The 16,538-nt window shown below is 42.6% G+C and overlaps 2 protein-coding genes across 8 annotated transcripts; both read right to left on the bottom strand.

Annotated features, from left to right (window-relative positions):
* Window positions 1-438: 438 nt before the first annotated feature.
* LOC115661841 (UDP-glucose 6-dehydrogenase 5-like) lies at window positions 439-4,072 on the bottom strand. 5 transcript variants are annotated; one of them, XM_030584053.2, is made up of 2 exons: window positions 3,845-4,072; window positions 439-2,078 (listed from the first exon to the last, which is right to left on the bottom strand). In XM_030584053.2, exon 2 carries the CDS (start codon window positions 2,056-2,058, stop codon window positions 613-615), a length of 1,446 nt encoding a protein of 481 aa, XP_030439913.1. In that variant the 5' UTR covers window positions 2,059-2,078; window positions 3,845-4,072; the 3' UTR covers window positions 439-612. The 5 variants fall into 5 exon arrangements, with proteins under 5 accessions (XP_030439913.1, XP_030439908.1, XP_056170329.1 ...); XM_030584048.2 differs by lacking the exon at window positions 3,845-4,072 and adding an exon at window positions 2,704-3,261 and having other exon boundaries at window positions 439-2,071; XM_056314354.1 differs by lacking the exon at window positions 3,845-4,072 and adding an exon at window positions 2,817-3,261.
* Window positions 4,073-7,772: 3,700 nt separating this feature from the next.
* LOC115691436 (diacylglycerol kinase 1-like) lies at window positions 7,773-15,435 on the bottom strand. 3 transcript variants are annotated; one of them, XM_056314616.1, is made up of 8 exons: window positions 15,237-15,435; window positions 13,481-14,887; window positions 11,925-12,291; window positions 11,155-11,231; window positions 10,106-10,225; window positions 9,780-9,944; window positions 9,124-9,261; window positions 7,773-8,143 (listed from the first exon to the last, which is right to left on the bottom strand). In XM_056314616.1, the coding sequence occupies exons 2-8, from the start codon at window positions 14,642-14,644 to the stop codon at window positions 7,994-7,996; spliced, it is 2,181 nt and encodes a 726-aa protein (XP_056170591.1). In that variant the 5' UTR covers window positions 14,645-14,887; window positions 15,237-15,435; the 3' UTR covers window positions 7,773-7,993. The 3 variants fall into 3 exon arrangements, with proteins under 3 accessions (XP_056170591.1, XP_030473925.1, XP_056170592.1); XM_030618065.2 differs by having other exon boundaries at window positions 15,241-15,435; XM_056314617.1 differs by lacking the exon at window positions 7,773-8,143 and having other exon boundaries at window positions 9,127-9,290; window positions 13,481-15,435.
* Window positions 15,436-16,538: the final 1,103 nt, after the last annotated feature.

Genomic DNA, 16,538 nt, shown 5'->3' with positions numbered 1-16,538 from the left:
CAAAGACTCTGAAAATCTTTTCAAGAGCATTGCGAGACTGCTGGACCACGGACCAAGCGATAAGAGCTAGGATGCTCCTGGTGAATGTATTATCTTTGTGATGTTTTGAGATGTAGCCGGAGATGAAGTAAAGAATTTCACTGCCAAATTTTAGTTAGTGTGATTTCCTGTGGTTGCAATGTTCTCACACCCCTTCCTCAGCATCGAGTGTGGCCTATGACAATGAACAAATGGATCCCCTGAAGAACTTTGCGATGCCTTATCTGAGTTTATTATATCGGGTCGCATCGAACTTGAATATATTTTATCAACTAACCATTAAGACTTGAAGCAAGGGAACAATATAATTTTGGAACGAGCTTCCTCTGAAGAGATGGTCACCCGGCTCGAGTCAAGAATTGGAGAAAGCTAATGAGCGAACTAAGAAGAGACGACTGATTCTTTCAAATTTCTCCCATTTATTCAAATTGAAAGCAGCAAAAGCATTACATGTATGGTGAGTTCACTATAATCAAAATGATTGTCTTCGGCCTATACGATCGAGCATGAGGAACCTGAAATTCTCCGAGAACACATTAAAGAATCGAATGGCAGCCTTAAATACCCCAAGACTTATGCAACAGCAGGCATGTCCTTGAGCCATGGATCCAGCGGCTTACCAATTGAGTACACGATAAACCCAACTTCCCTCAACTTCGCATCATCAACAATGTTACGGCCATCAAACACGAACGCGGGTTTCTGCATATTGTTAAAGATCTTCTGGTAATCGAGTTTCCTGAACTCATCCCATTCAGTAAGAATGCACAGCCCATGTGCATTCTTTGCGGCCTCGTAAGCATCTACAGCGACATCCCAGATCTGCTCGCCTGCAGCAGGGCTCGTCAGCTGGAGGTGAACTGGGTGGTCCCACCCGAACTTGCTCATTGAGAGATCCCGCTCAATCTGATCCTTGGTAACCTGGGGATCATAAATGCTCAGCTCTGCCTTATCACCCAAAAGCCCCTTGCACACATCGATGGCTGGAGTTTCCCTCGTGTCGCCAGTATCCTTCTTGAAGGCAAACCCGAGAATTGCAATTTTCTTCCCGGAAACCGTATTGAACATGGATGAGACGACCCTATTGACGAATCTGCTCTTTTGGTAGTCATTCACCTTAATGACTTGTTTCCAATAGTTTGCAACTTCAATCAGGCCATTGCATTCACAGATATAGACCAAATTCAGAATGTCCTTCTGGAAGCAAGAGCCTCCGAAACCAACACTAGAATTAAGAAATTTGGGGCCGATCCTAGTGTCCTTTCCGACAGCATGGGAAACTTCGGAGACATTGGCTCCTGTGGCCTCACAAAGAGCCGACATGGCATTAACAGATGAGATCCTCTGAGCCAAGAAGGCGTTGGCAGCCAGCTTTGAGAGCTCGGCTGACCAAAGATTGGTCGTTATGATCCTGTCTTCGGGAACCCACTGAGCATAAACATCTTTCAGTGCTTTTACTGCCTTGCTGCCTCCAGGGGTTTCCCTCCCTCCGATGAGGACTCGGTCCGGGCTGAGGAGATCCTGAATGGCTGTCCCTTCAGCGAGAAATTCTGGGTTCGACAAAATCTGAAAGCTAATTCCCTTGCTGTTGTGGATCAGAATTTTCTCAATGGCCTCGGCCGTTTTGACTGGGACAGTCGACTTTTCGACAACAATCTTATCAGACTTTGACACATCAGCAATCATCCTCGCTGCACTCTCCCAGTAAGTCAAATCCGCGGCTTTGCCAGCTCCAAGGCCCCGAGTTTTGGTCGGGGTGTTGACAGAAACAAAGATTATGTCAGCCTCGGAGACATGTTTTTCCACTGCCGAGCTGAAGAAGAGATTCCTTCCTCGGCACTGCTTCACCACTTCTTCAAGACCGGGCTCATATATGGGGAGCTGGTCGCTGTTCCAGGCTCGGATTCGAGGCTCCGAGATGTCAACAACAGCTACCTCGACCGAGGGGCACTTGAAAGCAATAACTGCCATGGTAGGACCCCCAACATAACCAGCTCCAATGCAACAAATCTTCACCATTTTGTCAAGAAATCTGAAGCCTGAAAAGAGAAGATCCAAAAATTGACAGACCATCTTCAGTTCTTCATGGAAAAACAATTTCAGGCCAAACACAATCAGAAGGAAAATAAATGACAAAGCAAACAGATCAGAGGCCCAAAAAGTATGTCGCAAACAGATCAGAGGCCCAAAAAGTATGTGGCATAAATCAAATGCCTGAACGTCCACAATCACTCAGTTCTGGTTCCGTGCATTAAGCAATTTACAAAAGGAGACCGATATCTTCATTGTGCAGAAAGAGCTGGATCAATCATTCACGAAGTCTGATCTAACATGAACTTGTGTGGTACGGAGCAAATGGAGCTAAAAGATTACATGCATGACATCGTAGAAGGTGACCATTCCATCCACACTAATAGGCACAAAGATGCCCATGAAAGACCAGAAATCTCTGTTCGAGGATAAACAACACAGAGACGAAGAAAACCAAATGTTTGTTCTTGGGAAGGAACAAACATCATCATAACATCGAAGAGATAGCAAGGAGAAAATAAGCTTAAAATGCGACATAATGAAAAATTGCATATGCAGACAGAACATCTGATCTTCAAGATAATTGACCAAGGTTCGGTAAGAAATGGGGATTTAGGAACTAGCAGGGAGTACCTTCTCAATCACCAACTGGGACTCGAAGAAATCAGAACCCTAAGGAAAAAAGACTAGAGAAGGGATGGACCACCAATCAAACTACACAGAATTAAGAAGGAAGAGGTCACCACCACCTTGGGAAAAAGAGGAGACTCGGAGCCCACTTAAATACACAAACCTCCACCTAAGATCTAAGGGGCTATGGAGGATGGTGGCACTTCCACAAAGCTAAGCAAGGTCAGAACTGTTAAACGTTCAACACGTTCCAAAACAGGCACCTTTCAGTAACAAACAAGGGAAATTGAGCTGCAGTTCCCTTCATTAGAGGGGAACTGAAACTTATTAGAGAGAGAGAGGATTTTCAACACTAAACATTTCTGGGTTCCCTTCTCATAAGTCAGTTAAAAGAAAAAGAAATGCTTCGCCAATTGCTGTTTCCTGACAAGAACCCTTCAACCCAGCTTATTATTACCGGGAGCATGACTCAAAACAAAAAAAAAAACTTGGGACTCTGTTTTTACGCGCTTTCTGTCGAGGGATGCATTGAACAGTCGCTTTCGTCGGACACCGTTTCACAGGAAAAACAACTATGTCATATCCATCATCCTTTTATAGGAAACTGTACAAAGATTAGATATACTTAACAAAAAAAAGGCAGATCTTTTGCCGAAAACAAGGTAAGACCAAAAACCCCGATTCCAGAGTTTCGAGTTGCCAGGCAATATTCCTTCCACCGCCGACCAAATTATTCCTGTTGAAGCGCTTTAAATATAATAAACTCTCCCAACTTCGCAAAGACGAGGTTTTGGACTAAACCCATATTCCCGAATGAGACAAAGAAGGGGATCTTTGAGGAAAACCCAACCAAAAAAAAAAAGGGGGCTTTTTCTCTTTTTTGTAACTTTTAACCCATCATTGACGAAAGAGATCTACCCAGCTCTGGTGAAAGCGGAAGCTTAAAAGTGCAGAAACAACGTGAGCCCGATGGGTTGAAAGAAGGCGTGGTTTATGGAGTGCGATCAAAGCCAAAGCCGAGAGTTTCACGATTGTGATCTCCCTTTAAAGAACAATAAAATAAATAAGAAAGAGAGGGATGGTGAAGAGAGAGGGATGACGACAAAAACAACCGGCCCAGAACGCGAGATTAACGTGTTGATACCTGATGAAACGCCTGCAAATCAGCACCCAGAAGAAAAAAAGTTGACGCGGAGGCGTCAAGTGCACTGCAATGCGGGCTGGAAGGTAAGGTGGACGGCAAGGGACGGGACAAAATCGTGTTCGAAGGGACGAAATCCAAGCGTCGTTTTACGTTTTATATAGGCAGGAGGGGTCCCGAAAATGCAGATGCATATGGTAATATTCAGGAATTCCTCACTTCTTGACTTTTCTGGGACATACCCACCCATCACTCGATGCTGTGCTGTCTCTTTGACGACGAGGCTGTAGCACCATCGAAGGTTTTCGCTAATTTCCGAAGTGGTGGTGACATTAAGGAAACTGCCTGCCTTGGAGGCAGCTTCTGACTTCCCCTCGTGCACTTGGCCTAGTTCGGTAGTTTGACTTCCTTCGTTCGAAGAGATGCTTCCCGTTCAAGCGGTCCCCTAACTTCTGCTTGGCTGGGCGCTGCGGTATTACAGCTTCGTACAAGTGGGACTTGCAGCGATTTTTAATGTGTGTTATTGAATTTGGCTCAACGTGTTAAGTGATTTCTGAACTTTTGAATTTGTTCAATATGATCTTTGAATTTTTCGTACATATTTATTATAGTCCCCGAACATGTACCAAGAGTTTAGGGATGGCATTGAGCAAATTAAAATTCATGAACCATATTACACGTTAGGTTAAAGTTCAGGAACTATATTGAACAAATTAAAAGTGCAATGACTACATTACACGTTGGGCCAAAATTCAAAAATTGTTTGTGTTGTTTTCCCTATAAGAAATTAGAGGGCTCGATTCCCCTTAAAAAAACTTGAATCTTAATTTGAGTTTCAATTCGAATCCAAACTTTTTCTTCTGTCTCATGAAAAAGTACCGAATTTAGCTCGAATCCCAATTGCGGCCCAATTATTTTCTTGGTCTTGTAAAAAAGCACTAATTTTCAGTTGGTCTCTAGTTCCGGTTCTTGTAATGCCGTTAAATGTTCGACACGTCATTCCTCGTGTACTTGGCGATAGCCGGCGGGAGCCAGAGTTGGGCATCGATCGAGACCTGGTGCTCTTTTAACGGACGGAAAAAAAGAGTAGGGACCGAAATTCGGACTTAGAACTTAAAGTTGATGCTTTTTTTTTTTTTGCGAGACAAAGAAAAGTTCGGGTCAGAATGGGGACACGGGCTCAAATCGGTGTCATTTACGAGATAAAAAAATAGTTCGGATCGAAAGTGGGGCTCGATTTAAAGTCGGTGCATGTGAAGAGTTTTAAGCCGAAATCAAATGTAACAGCTTCTTCTTCGGAGTTGTTTCTGATCATAACTCAAAGTTGGTAGTAGTAATTTCAGACATTTTACTCGAATAACTCGTTATTTATGGAAAAGGATGCGTATGAAATCGCTACTGTTTCTAAGTCAAGAGACGCGATCAATCAAAGCTAAACACAAACTATTCTGATCAAATCATTTTGGCACAATGTTTATGGAAGCTGACTTATTGAAACAATGATGATCATAATGATAATAATGAATTGCAATGGCCCTAACCTTGACTTGACTTCATAATTAACTTCTCGTTAGGCCTATTATTCGCGCCCAACTTGGCTGAAGAATCAATTAATAGAGCTTACATTAGCGCGAAATGACGTAACTAACAACAACAACAACAACAAAAATCGATTCACTAACGGCGCCGCCGATTTGCTTTCTTGACTAAGAAATGAGCATGTGTAGCGTCCTCGGATTTAAGCATGAGATATTAATTTGATTGATCACTTAGCCATACACATGTATGATGAGTCACTTATTAAAGCTTCGGTTCGCGTGTCATGTGATCCACAAATGATCAAAATTCACAAAAAGTCGGATCATCATTATTAATAAATAGTCGACAACATGAAATACGTGGAGCTATGTTTTGATTGATTCTAACAATGCAGCAAGGAGAAAGGCTTTTCCTATTGTCGGTAGTCATCTTTTGGCCAAACATGGTGAATGAATTCGACTCTCCATCAAGATTAGCTCTTCGATCGATATGGCGAATGAAGTCAACTGTCGATCAATACAATGAATGGATTCAGATCTGGGCATGGGTCGGGGCGAGCCACCCTCGCTAGATCTAGGCGAGGGCGACCCTCACCTGCAGCTGATTGCTGGCATCGGCAACCGGCCATAGGCGAAAAGGAAAAATTCAATCGGCCATAGGCGAAAAGGAAAAATACGAGGAAAGAAAAGAAAAGATTAAGAAAGATTAAAAAAGAAAAGAAAACGAAAAAATTCGGCGGTCGTGCCACATAGGAAGGCCGGCGTTCACGTCAGCGATTTTTAGCCAAAATTGATCTGAAGGACTACTACATTGACAAATCATCAAAATGTTTAGGACTGAATTGGCCGCTGTACAACAAGTTATAATGACTTTTTTGGACAATTGTCCCCTCTACAAACAAAGAAACTAAACTTAAATTTTCCGAGCTCCAATTCTCTTTTGATCATCGCGTAAACTCGTTCGTTTTGGATCATCCAAGAAGATACGGACATTGTGTACTTTCAAAATCACTCACAGATCGGATATATCGTTGCATCGGATGAGAATCGGTCAAATAGACAAATGATTCTACACTTTGCCAAACTCGCCAAACACGTGTCGACACTTTCTTAAGTGTCATTATCGATCTAAAAGGACTCGTTAGCTGGTAATGATGGAATCTCAAACCCGACGTTTATTAATCCGGAAAATTCAAGTGGTAATTGACCAAAAAAAAAAAAACAAAAGGGTAGGTAAGGAGGTGGTGGCTCACTGAAAATGATGAAGATCCCGGGGATGGAGTGACCGTTGGAATGCGTTGAACGAAAGCGACGTCGTCTTGCCAAGTCCCACGCATCCCATGTGAACCCCGTCATGCGAATCTGAGAGTCGTCTCTCGCCGCCCTGAAATCACGGCCCACTTCCTTCTTCTTTACTTCCTCTCCTTCTCTCTTTGAACTTGAATTTCAGATTTCTCCTGAAAATTGCAACCGCAAAAAGAAATACGAATGTACTAAACTGAAGTAGTGAAAAAGTGGAAGAAGTTGGTCAAATGAAGCTGATTCAGTGGGACCCTTGCTGACCCTCTTGGGAAAATTGAGGTCAAGAAAAGAATTGCACGAACCAAAAGCATAAATCTCAGCCAAAAAAAACAAACTCGAGACCTTCGTTACCGATATCATCTTAAAAGCAAGCGCTCGATCATCGAATATTCACACAATGGCCTAGCTTCAACCAAGACTATTCTTGATTAGGCGGCTCATAATGTTTCTTGATGTTTAGACCCTTCGGTTGCCAAGTGTCAACAACCCAATTAGTGGAGTCCTAGTGTAGAGGATTTGAGATACTAACCCCACCATACTTTACATTGACGAGGTCCACCTACGAGTTGGAAGGCGGGAATATATTCTCCGAACTTGCCTAATCTTTCTTACCTCTTTCTCCAGAAACATTACACAGGTTGAATTTCTATTGGGACAAAGAAGCTCAAGATCAACCGACTTTTGATTCCGATCTTACGTTTACGCTGCCGACATGTTAAAGAAACCCCGATTGACGGAGCAATTCTCTCCACGACCATCCCTTTCCCTTTGCGTACGTTACAATTACATCGCCATCGCATTCTAATCAAAGACTCGGACTATCGATTTCATGCCTTTGACGTAGGGGACAAAATTCCATAGAAAAAACGAAGAAGAGAGAAGCATACGAGGTCTCCGTCGCAGGCGACGTTTGGTACCGACGGTCTGCTCCCGATGCCAGGGCTTTTAAAATTAACAGAAAGAGATGACAGGACAAGCAAATGATAGTTCGAAAAACCAAGCAAGTTCCGTGTAACAGACAGAATAAAATTTGCCTATGATGGTACCGCGTTTCATTAGCATCTTGTTGGATTTGAAATAGACGTCCGACGGGCAACAAAAGACGGACGCGCTTAAAAGCTTAAGCTTTTCACGCATTACGTATAAACATTTATGAGTACCGCAAGAGCACAAAATTGTGGTACATGTGATGAGATGATATACACAACCATATGAGAAAAGCTATTAACTCGACGGGAATAAAAATGGATTTTCTAAAGCTACGGTGCCATGTACAAGAACGCCCTTGCTGACGAACATAAACAGAACAAGTCTACGATAGCCTCAGCGCCATTTCGTGAAGAAGGGCACGCCTCTGCGATGAATTGATTACTTGATTGATCTCCGCATTCTCAAGAACGTCGGCGATCATAGCAGCCGCATGACCGAGAGGCTCCTCCGCCGTCCTTTTCAGCATGAAGGCCTGCTCAACACATCACAAAACCATTCGTCTCAAAAAAAAAGAACACACATCAAATGACAGGCACTACAGCAGACTTGATGGTTCCAAAGAGGAGGGCAAAAACTATCTGACTATATTCTGATCCGATGGACACAAGGGAGTTTTTGCTCTTAAGGTAGAGTTTGGCTTTGAATGCATGGGTCAAAATGCATGATAGTGCTTGACAGGGCATATATATCCGAATTTCCGCAAACATTCCGAAGCACCCTCAAGTTTTGTATATTCACAGAAAGTTCATTACCTATCGTGATATTGAGTCCTTTAGATGTTAGTGCACTAGCATGAGCTAAAAGAGTGTTGCCCAAGTGAGGAAGTTACAAACATAAGAGAGCCTATCCCTTCATCATAATGTTATCCTGGCAAGGGCCCAGCTAAATAACAAATAGGCCACATTTGATCGATTTGATCTCACAAGTCCCAGTTGAGAAAATTTGCGCCTGTGTCTTAGGACCATCCAATAACTGGTAGATTAAGCGTTCGTGGCTGAAGAGCTATTAATTACCAGGGGATCTTTAGAACAATGCCAAGTGACATGTAAGTTGAGAGAGCATTTCTTTCAGATGAAAATCATGGAAGGAAAGATGGTCCCGCTCAAACCATCCATACATCCTTATTGACTGCATGATAAGTTCTCTTCCTAGATTTCCAAAAGTCACATTCATATTAATATTCAGTTGGTAATCAATATGCGTAAGGTCCACTGTAGCTAGATCAATAACCATGTCAATGAAAATTTCTGTGGCGATGCTTGTCTGCCCCAACCCACCTGCAAGCTTCATGCAAGGTGGACCAATGGATGTACTAATCTATGCATTCGAGCAGTGAGTGAGTGCGCTTGAACACTCACACACTCGACACAACAGATGCAACCGACACAGAAAGGATGAGGAAGGAAAAAAAGAGGTGGGGTTGATACAAGCAGCGCAGGGAAAGGAAATCACCTGTCCATGATGGGATATGGCCAATGTACATGGTTGCTGAAACCAAGGCTCCCCATCAATCTGAACAGGTAATGCTGCAAGGAGCTGTATCTTGATTGACTGCCCTTGAGCAAGTCTTTGTGCACGTGAAAGACCCACCTTTTAAAAAGCAGCAACACAGAGAATCACTGCATTGGCTAAACGTGAACAGTCAAATTCACCACTATCACTACTTATGCCTGTACATAACTCTGCTTGACATTTATTTATTTTTTGTCACTCGGCAGGATGCAAGTTCAAGTCATACTAACATGTATTCAGTCAATTTACTTGCCCAAAGTAAGATTCTCAAAATCAGCCTAGACTAAATCACCACCAAAACACTTTCCATGCATTCTCAAGTTGTAAAGCCATCTGTACTCAACTTTGGACCTTGTCTGTTATGTCCAAACTGAAGATTCTCAGTCAAATCATAATTTCTGTAGAAGAGACCCAAGTCCTCTTCTCTAAAAGGTTTTTACAAATCTTATTCATTAGAAGAGAATCTGATTCATTAAAAGCCAAATCATTTTAATCTACGGGATGGAACTTAAAATCAACATGAAGCTTCCCAAGATGCTATCTGATTCATTAGAAGGCAAATTGGTTTAATTTACAAGGTGGATCACGAAAACTACCTGAAGCTTCCCAAGATGCCATGTTCCTGATATGCTCACGACCTCTAGTATTTTATCATGCATAGATTGTGGGTCAAAGTTATCATTAGCTTCCTCCTCATTTTGCCATAGATCTACGCCACCCATGTAGCTTCTGATGTTGGCTACAAGCACGCCTTCTGCATCCTACGAACATCATAAAATCATTATCTAAGCAATCTGAACTAGCCTGTGATTGCCGGATGAGAGATGCTCAAGCACTGCTTAGCTCAATCAAATAACCCCCAATAAGAAAGAGAGTACTAAGCCACACATTGATATGTCATGCAACTATTCATAATACGCACCTCAGGGACTTCTACCTCAACACCATCTACAACAAGGCGAACTTGCCAAGGAAAATCTGCGAGTGTCCGGTCTATTATACCTTTGGCACCTTCTCTTGCATAAAGAACTTTGTTCATGAACTGAAATAGTAGCAACAAACTATAAGATTGGAATATACATTGACAAGAATATGGTTAATTCTCCACCAGAACAGATGTATCCAACTCTCGTTCAGCATGCTGAGGCTGGAAAGTAGCAAGCACACATCTCCCCTCTATATGTCATGTTATAAAATTGTTATGACTATCTCATGGAGCTATCATACAAGGAGTGCCTTACCCATTCAAAATTGCATAGAAGTCTCAACAATCAATCGATAGACAAAAGGTGAAAGAAAATGAGTTCTACTCACTCAGCAAGTTAACAATCTCAACAAAGGAATATCGACGAACAATATTTAGCAAGTAGATCCATGACATAGTGACTAGTCCCAGTAACAGCAAGGCAAAAGTTACAGCAAATATCCATCTCCATCATAAATAAGCCAAATATGTGGAAATGCTTTTAGCCTCTCGTTGAGGCTCTACCATTAATGGCTGACATTCAAGATACTTCGTTTTATAACATAAACCATCTTCTTCTATGCCTATAAATTCCAAGCGCCATAGCCACATAAATTGTGGGAGCTATATTTTCCAAACCATAGACTAGCTAAAGTTGAGGGAATTTGCACAAAAATGCATTTGTTTGTCTCGTGATGTCGAGAATTTCCACCAGTAAAAAACAGGAGAAATATAGATTATGCTCCGCGAGATGAGAACAGTAGATAGCATATGTTTACTGATAAACTCTTCCCCAGCGCTCAACCCAGCGCTACAATTCTCTTTTGGCCACAAAGCAACTACTACTACCAGAAAGTAACGGAAACAACACCTCAATTACTCTTTACATGCTTGAAGGTCAGAGCTTAAGGTAGGTCCAACAAATAAACAGGCAACGTAGCACATCAAATGAAAAATTCTCTCTGAAATATAAAACACTTCATAATCTCAGCAATATCTGAAGTTACCTGATTGTAGAACATCTCTGGGTTCTCCTCTCTCAAATTATGTATGTCCAAAGCAACCTTTGCATCACAACCAATTCCTGTAAACCACTCAAGGTCAGCAAATATATGTTCTTGTGTGCCATCATACATGACATTCCAATAAATGCACCATACAGTGGCGCAAAGCGACCTGCAACCATAATTTTAATTATGTACTACAAAAAGATATTCAACATGTTGATTATCAAAAAAAAGATATTCAACATGTTTCCAGCAACACTTCTTTTTACATTAAACCTGAAATTTGAGACTTGTATACAATCCATATCCTTAAATTGAAGAACAAACTCTCGCTTTGAAATAAAGTAATCAGCTCATCCTACTTACTAGCAGATGTCTAAAACTCCAGAGGACCATCACAGATAATGGGTAGGCAACTCCACTGGTGGAAGATGCTATGTTAGTTTCATCCGATGGTTTGGGGTGGGGGGTTCAAAACCGATTGGTCATTGTTGCAATTCAAGATGAGAGAAGAATACGATATGCCTATACATTATGCCATGCTGTACTCAGTCAATATAAAAGGCATGGAAAAGAAAATGAGAAGGCTGAAAATATGGCTTTGACTATCTAAATCTCAGAGCAATGGCCGGAACATGTCCAGCGAAGGACCTACAGCTGATCAGAAAAGCTCCATCCTGAATGCATGCATGCAATCATATAAATTGTCCATGAATTAATTGAAAAGAACATTTGCTTAGATGCATGTGCACGTACCAATATACACGTACCAATATAATTGTTCATAAACTTGGGTTTTTGAAGCTGTTTTCCCTGTTGATTAACGATTGATACCTTCCATCGGTCAAGAAGAGTAACTGCAGCATGCTCTATCTGGTTTAACAATGCAAATAGACCTCCTTGTCTCTCCACTGAGCCTAATCCACCTCCCCAAGACAAAACCCTAGCCAGATCATTTCCAGTCCCTGCTGGAAGAATAGCTACTGGAGGAGGAGAATCAAAATTCTGCATGTCAATCTTATCCAGAACCCAGCCTACAGTACCATCTCCCCCACACACAAGGACTCTAAAATGAGGCACCTTCCTGAATAGATGAAGACCAACTTCTGGTCCTTGTGTGGAGTTCAACTCGAAGACCTAAAAATTAACAACGTTTGTCAGAAAGAACAAAAGAAATAGACGAACCAATAAAACCCCTGAAAAGAAAAAAAGAAAAAAAAAAAAAAGGACCAGTCTCCATAGTCCATACCAACAGGATGACTTCGCAGCTATCCACAAGGGAGCCTTACTCTATAGGGTGCTTTCACTTTACTAATAGAATTTCAAGTCAAGGCTACTCTTATGTTCTACAAAAGAATTCGTCCTCCAGAGTGAACTAGCATAGTTACAGATCATTTGAGATATGGATTATATACAAAGCTAATGATATCTCCTTCATATATAAAAAGCCCAGATTTATTTGTCTATACTTTTTACTTTTGTTGTACTAGAACCCTAAGCCGCACCGTATCATAATACACTAGACCTCCTTGCACTGGGTCAAAGGATTACTGCAAGAAAGAAGCCGTGCCATGCTCGACTGTCATTAGAAGTTCGGCATACTCCTACATTTGTTAGAATAAAGTGATAGTGCACTCACAAATGAGTGCAAGAAATGACAGCACACAACTTTAAACAAACATATCTTCACTCCTTTGTATCATACGTAACTTCCAAACAATCAGGACGCATGGTCTACCATTCGGGAAATCATCAATAGCTTTTATATTGCCTTCTTTTATCTTATACTTACTAAGCAAATATAAAACATGAGTTCTGAATACAAACTCATCACCAGCACACTGTATGGTTCCTGTACTTCTCAACAATCATTTACACAACTTATTCGGTTTTCCATATTAGTACTGGCATTGAAGGAGCTACAAAGTTGTCAAAGCTACAATTTCCAAACGCTGTGTCGAGGAGGAAATCAAGTTCTAAAACAGATTATAAATTAGCTCCATCTAGTGAACCATGTCAAGCAGGATTCATTTCATACAGAGTTCATAAATAACCTAGAAAAGACATATTGCTTAAGATGCATCAAATAAGACCATGCAACAATATCAGGATTGTCTATTGCCGCATAACGAAGCTTGAGGAGGAAAGAAGATATATGCAGGATTTATCATTTTGTCACTGTTTGTTTGAGATGTATGGCATTCACTCCCAGGGTTATTGTGCAACCATCTCAACAACCAGAAGAGGGTGAAAGAAGGTATAGAGGGATAACAGAAACAAAGGAAATTAGATGCAACAATTAGAAGTTGGTCAACTGATATCGAACCTGAACAGGATTGAGAAGACTGTTCATTCGTTGTCTAAGAGAGTTCCCCCGCTGAGCTCCACTCTTTTTATTGGTAAAAACTAAAAGAGGTCTTGCATCCGGAGGCAAATCAATTAATTCGTATCTTTGTTTCATGCCTATCATCTGATCCTCATCTTTCTGATCAATTCGTCTACTCGTGGAACTGGTTTCTCCGTGCAATTCTTCAACTAATTTACCATTTTGAAGAGAAACACTAGTGTCCACTTCCTCACTGTGATTTTTTCCAATTTTCTGAGAAAAATCTGCCGATGAGCTCATATCAGCAGTGCTTTCAGCTGTTGTGTCACTGCTACTCACACTATTTCCAGTAGTAGTGGAAGATCCACTTCCGTGCTTTGACTTCTTTCTTCGACTCCCGATACTTGCCCGCATTGTAGATGCAATCTCATTGGCCCCATGAGTGATTGAGCTAAAAAATCCACCTGAGGCACTGTGGCTCAATTCTTTAACATTAAGAGGGGATACAATCAATTTTCTAAATTGGCCTAAATCACAAACATCACTGGATACACTATTGTGGCAGTCAACGTGCACGAGTCTTTGACACCAAAGACAACACCACAGGGGAGATCCACCAAGAAACGAGCCGCTGCATGGCTCTTCGCAATAACTACATAAAAATGATTCCTCTGGATGATCCGTTAATTCAGCCCACCGCAGAGTCCATTGGTGTACCACATGGTCATACCCAATCATTGACACAGACTTGCAGTCCTTGTGAGCTGCTGAGGAGCAGCTTAAATGAGCCGCCGTGCCGCAAGCGCTGCATCGATGGATGAAACTGTCTGAAGCACCCATAGAGCCGAGAGCCTGGGAAGTGGACATGGACTTCAAACACACGGAACAGTTTAGACCGCGCGATACGGGTTCTGGTGTCCATGCATGAGGAGCTTTGGGGACCTTTTGCCTGGACTTTGGGTTCTTTTTCGATTTGGCTATGGCTTTCATCCAGCTCAAATTGATGTTCCGTCTCCATTGGAAAGCCGTGTACAGGATAGTACATATCCCCACCAAACCGCCAATGAAGCATGAAAGAAGGAGGAGATGGGACTCGGCCAATTCTATCCTACCGATGCTCTTCCACCGAGGAAGCAACACGCCGAATTCACCATCCTCAGCCATTCCCCACTAAACTACCCCGGTCCTCATTCTAAACGAGGCATCTCGGACTACATCGCGCTCCAACAAATTCCGTCATCCGTTCAAATACCGAAACCCGATCAACACTTACTCCGCAACGGAAAATCTCCCCGTTCCGCCAAGTCTCGCACGCTGCACCGTCTCGACCTCCAAGAAGCAAGTCCAGGTATGTTCCACCCAGCGCAGAAGCTACCGGACGTCGAGGCTCAAGTGGCAAGAGGGGGCCTAAAAAGGGCAGCATACACGGAGCTTTCGTGTCAAACCAGCATCGCAAACGCGGGGGGGAGGACAAAAAGAGCAGAGAACGGAATTCAAAATCCGATCCACATCGAGCGAGCTGAGCTCGTCCCCACAAGACGCCACAGACAGAAACAATCAGCGAAACGATCCTAAATCCACAAACTCCACCCCAAAGCAGGCGAGACAGAAAATAAGAACGAACGAACGAACGAATCACCAGAATCAACACACGAAGAAGATCATCCCCACGCGCGCGCGACAGCTTCGCCCAAAACAAGGAAAAAAGAACCGCGAACAACGGTTCCGAAGCAGTCAGGAGAGACTATCGGGAAACTCACAGACGAACGGGCGCGGGTTGCCAGCCGCGCTGAAAGAGATCCGGAGAAGAACCGGCGATCACCGAACTCCGCCGACGGAAGAAGACGAAGAAGAAAGAAGAAGAAGAATCGTCCCCGGAAAAAGGAGGAAAAAATCGCCCGCGATCCGCAGAGGGAGAGAGGGAGAGAGAGAGATGGAAATGGAGAAGCTAACGTCGCTCGTGTTGCATTGCTTTGCTTGGGGGGCTGGTTCGCGAGATTCTCTTCCTTCTTCCTTGCTGCGCGCCAGGTGGGGTGGGGGGGAGACATCGGCGGGGCAGAGCGCTTCTTCGAGATACGAATCTTGTCCCCTCCCCCGGCTTTCCACGTGGCGGGACGAGGGCGACGGGATCGGGATCGGGGACGGGGTGGGGCCTACGCGGGCGGTGACGTGGACTGCCGACGGGGGACACGTCACCGGGGCCCCGGGCTCCGCGCCGAGTCGGTGCCGACGTCGTCTTCGATCAGGACGGCTCTTACTTACCGGGGCCCCCTGATGCCGCAAGGCCACCAGCCAAATTCTGGAAGGTTGCCCTTCTTCCGTTTTTTTTTCTTTTTTTTAAGCGCTCATAAATTAATCCAGTGCGTACCATCACATTAAAAAAAGAGGAAGCAATCTTCACGTTAAAGAAATATCAAAGACTCATTGGCAATTTCACGCCACGGATCTTGTTCCATTCTTTTCTCTTTCTTTAGGCTCCCTCTATTCGATTTTTCAGAGAGATTTTTATGTTTTGTTTCATTTATTTCACGAAAAATGAATGATTTGAAAAATATTTTTTCTAAAAATGGTTGTCTGTACTGCTTATAAAATAAATCAACAAAAAAATACTTTTATTGTTGAAAAAAATATTTAAACATAAATTACTATATCTATTAATTATTTTAAACAATGCAAAGCTACTATTTTTTAAAAAATATTTTCTAAATTAATTTATTTTTCGCAAAATAAATAAATCCGATCCAGTCACGCTGAACTACAAGAGCAACGGATCTTATATTGGAAATAGTTCCCCTGTTCAGCACACCTCTAAATATACACAACGTCCGAGACACGGTGAAGACTTTCACTTATCTCACATTTTCCAGCAAAATCCTTCGATCGCTTCCCCTGATTTATGACACGTCTCGTCTTCTTTCTTGGTCACAATCATGCCAAGAAAGCAAATGATGCCGGAACCTACCCATTCCCAAGCCTTTTGCAGCACTGACTAATCTCCCACACGCATAAATCAGCGAGGCCTGTCCAATCATTCCCGAAATTAGAAAAGTCAATCGGC

This window comes from Syzygium oleosum, unplaced genomic scaffold (genome assembly GCF_021117445.2).
Source record: "Syzygium oleosum isolate NSW1041296 unplaced genomic scaffold, Sole_v2.1 Sole_v2.09, whole genome shotgun sequence".
NCBI classification, from domain to species: Eukaryota; Viridiplantae; Streptophyta; class Magnoliopsida; order Myrtales; family Myrtaceae; genus Syzygium; species Syzygium oleosum.
The sequence above is the reverse complement of the archived record's forward strand: the minus strand, read 5'-3'. Positions and strand labels throughout refer to the sequence as shown.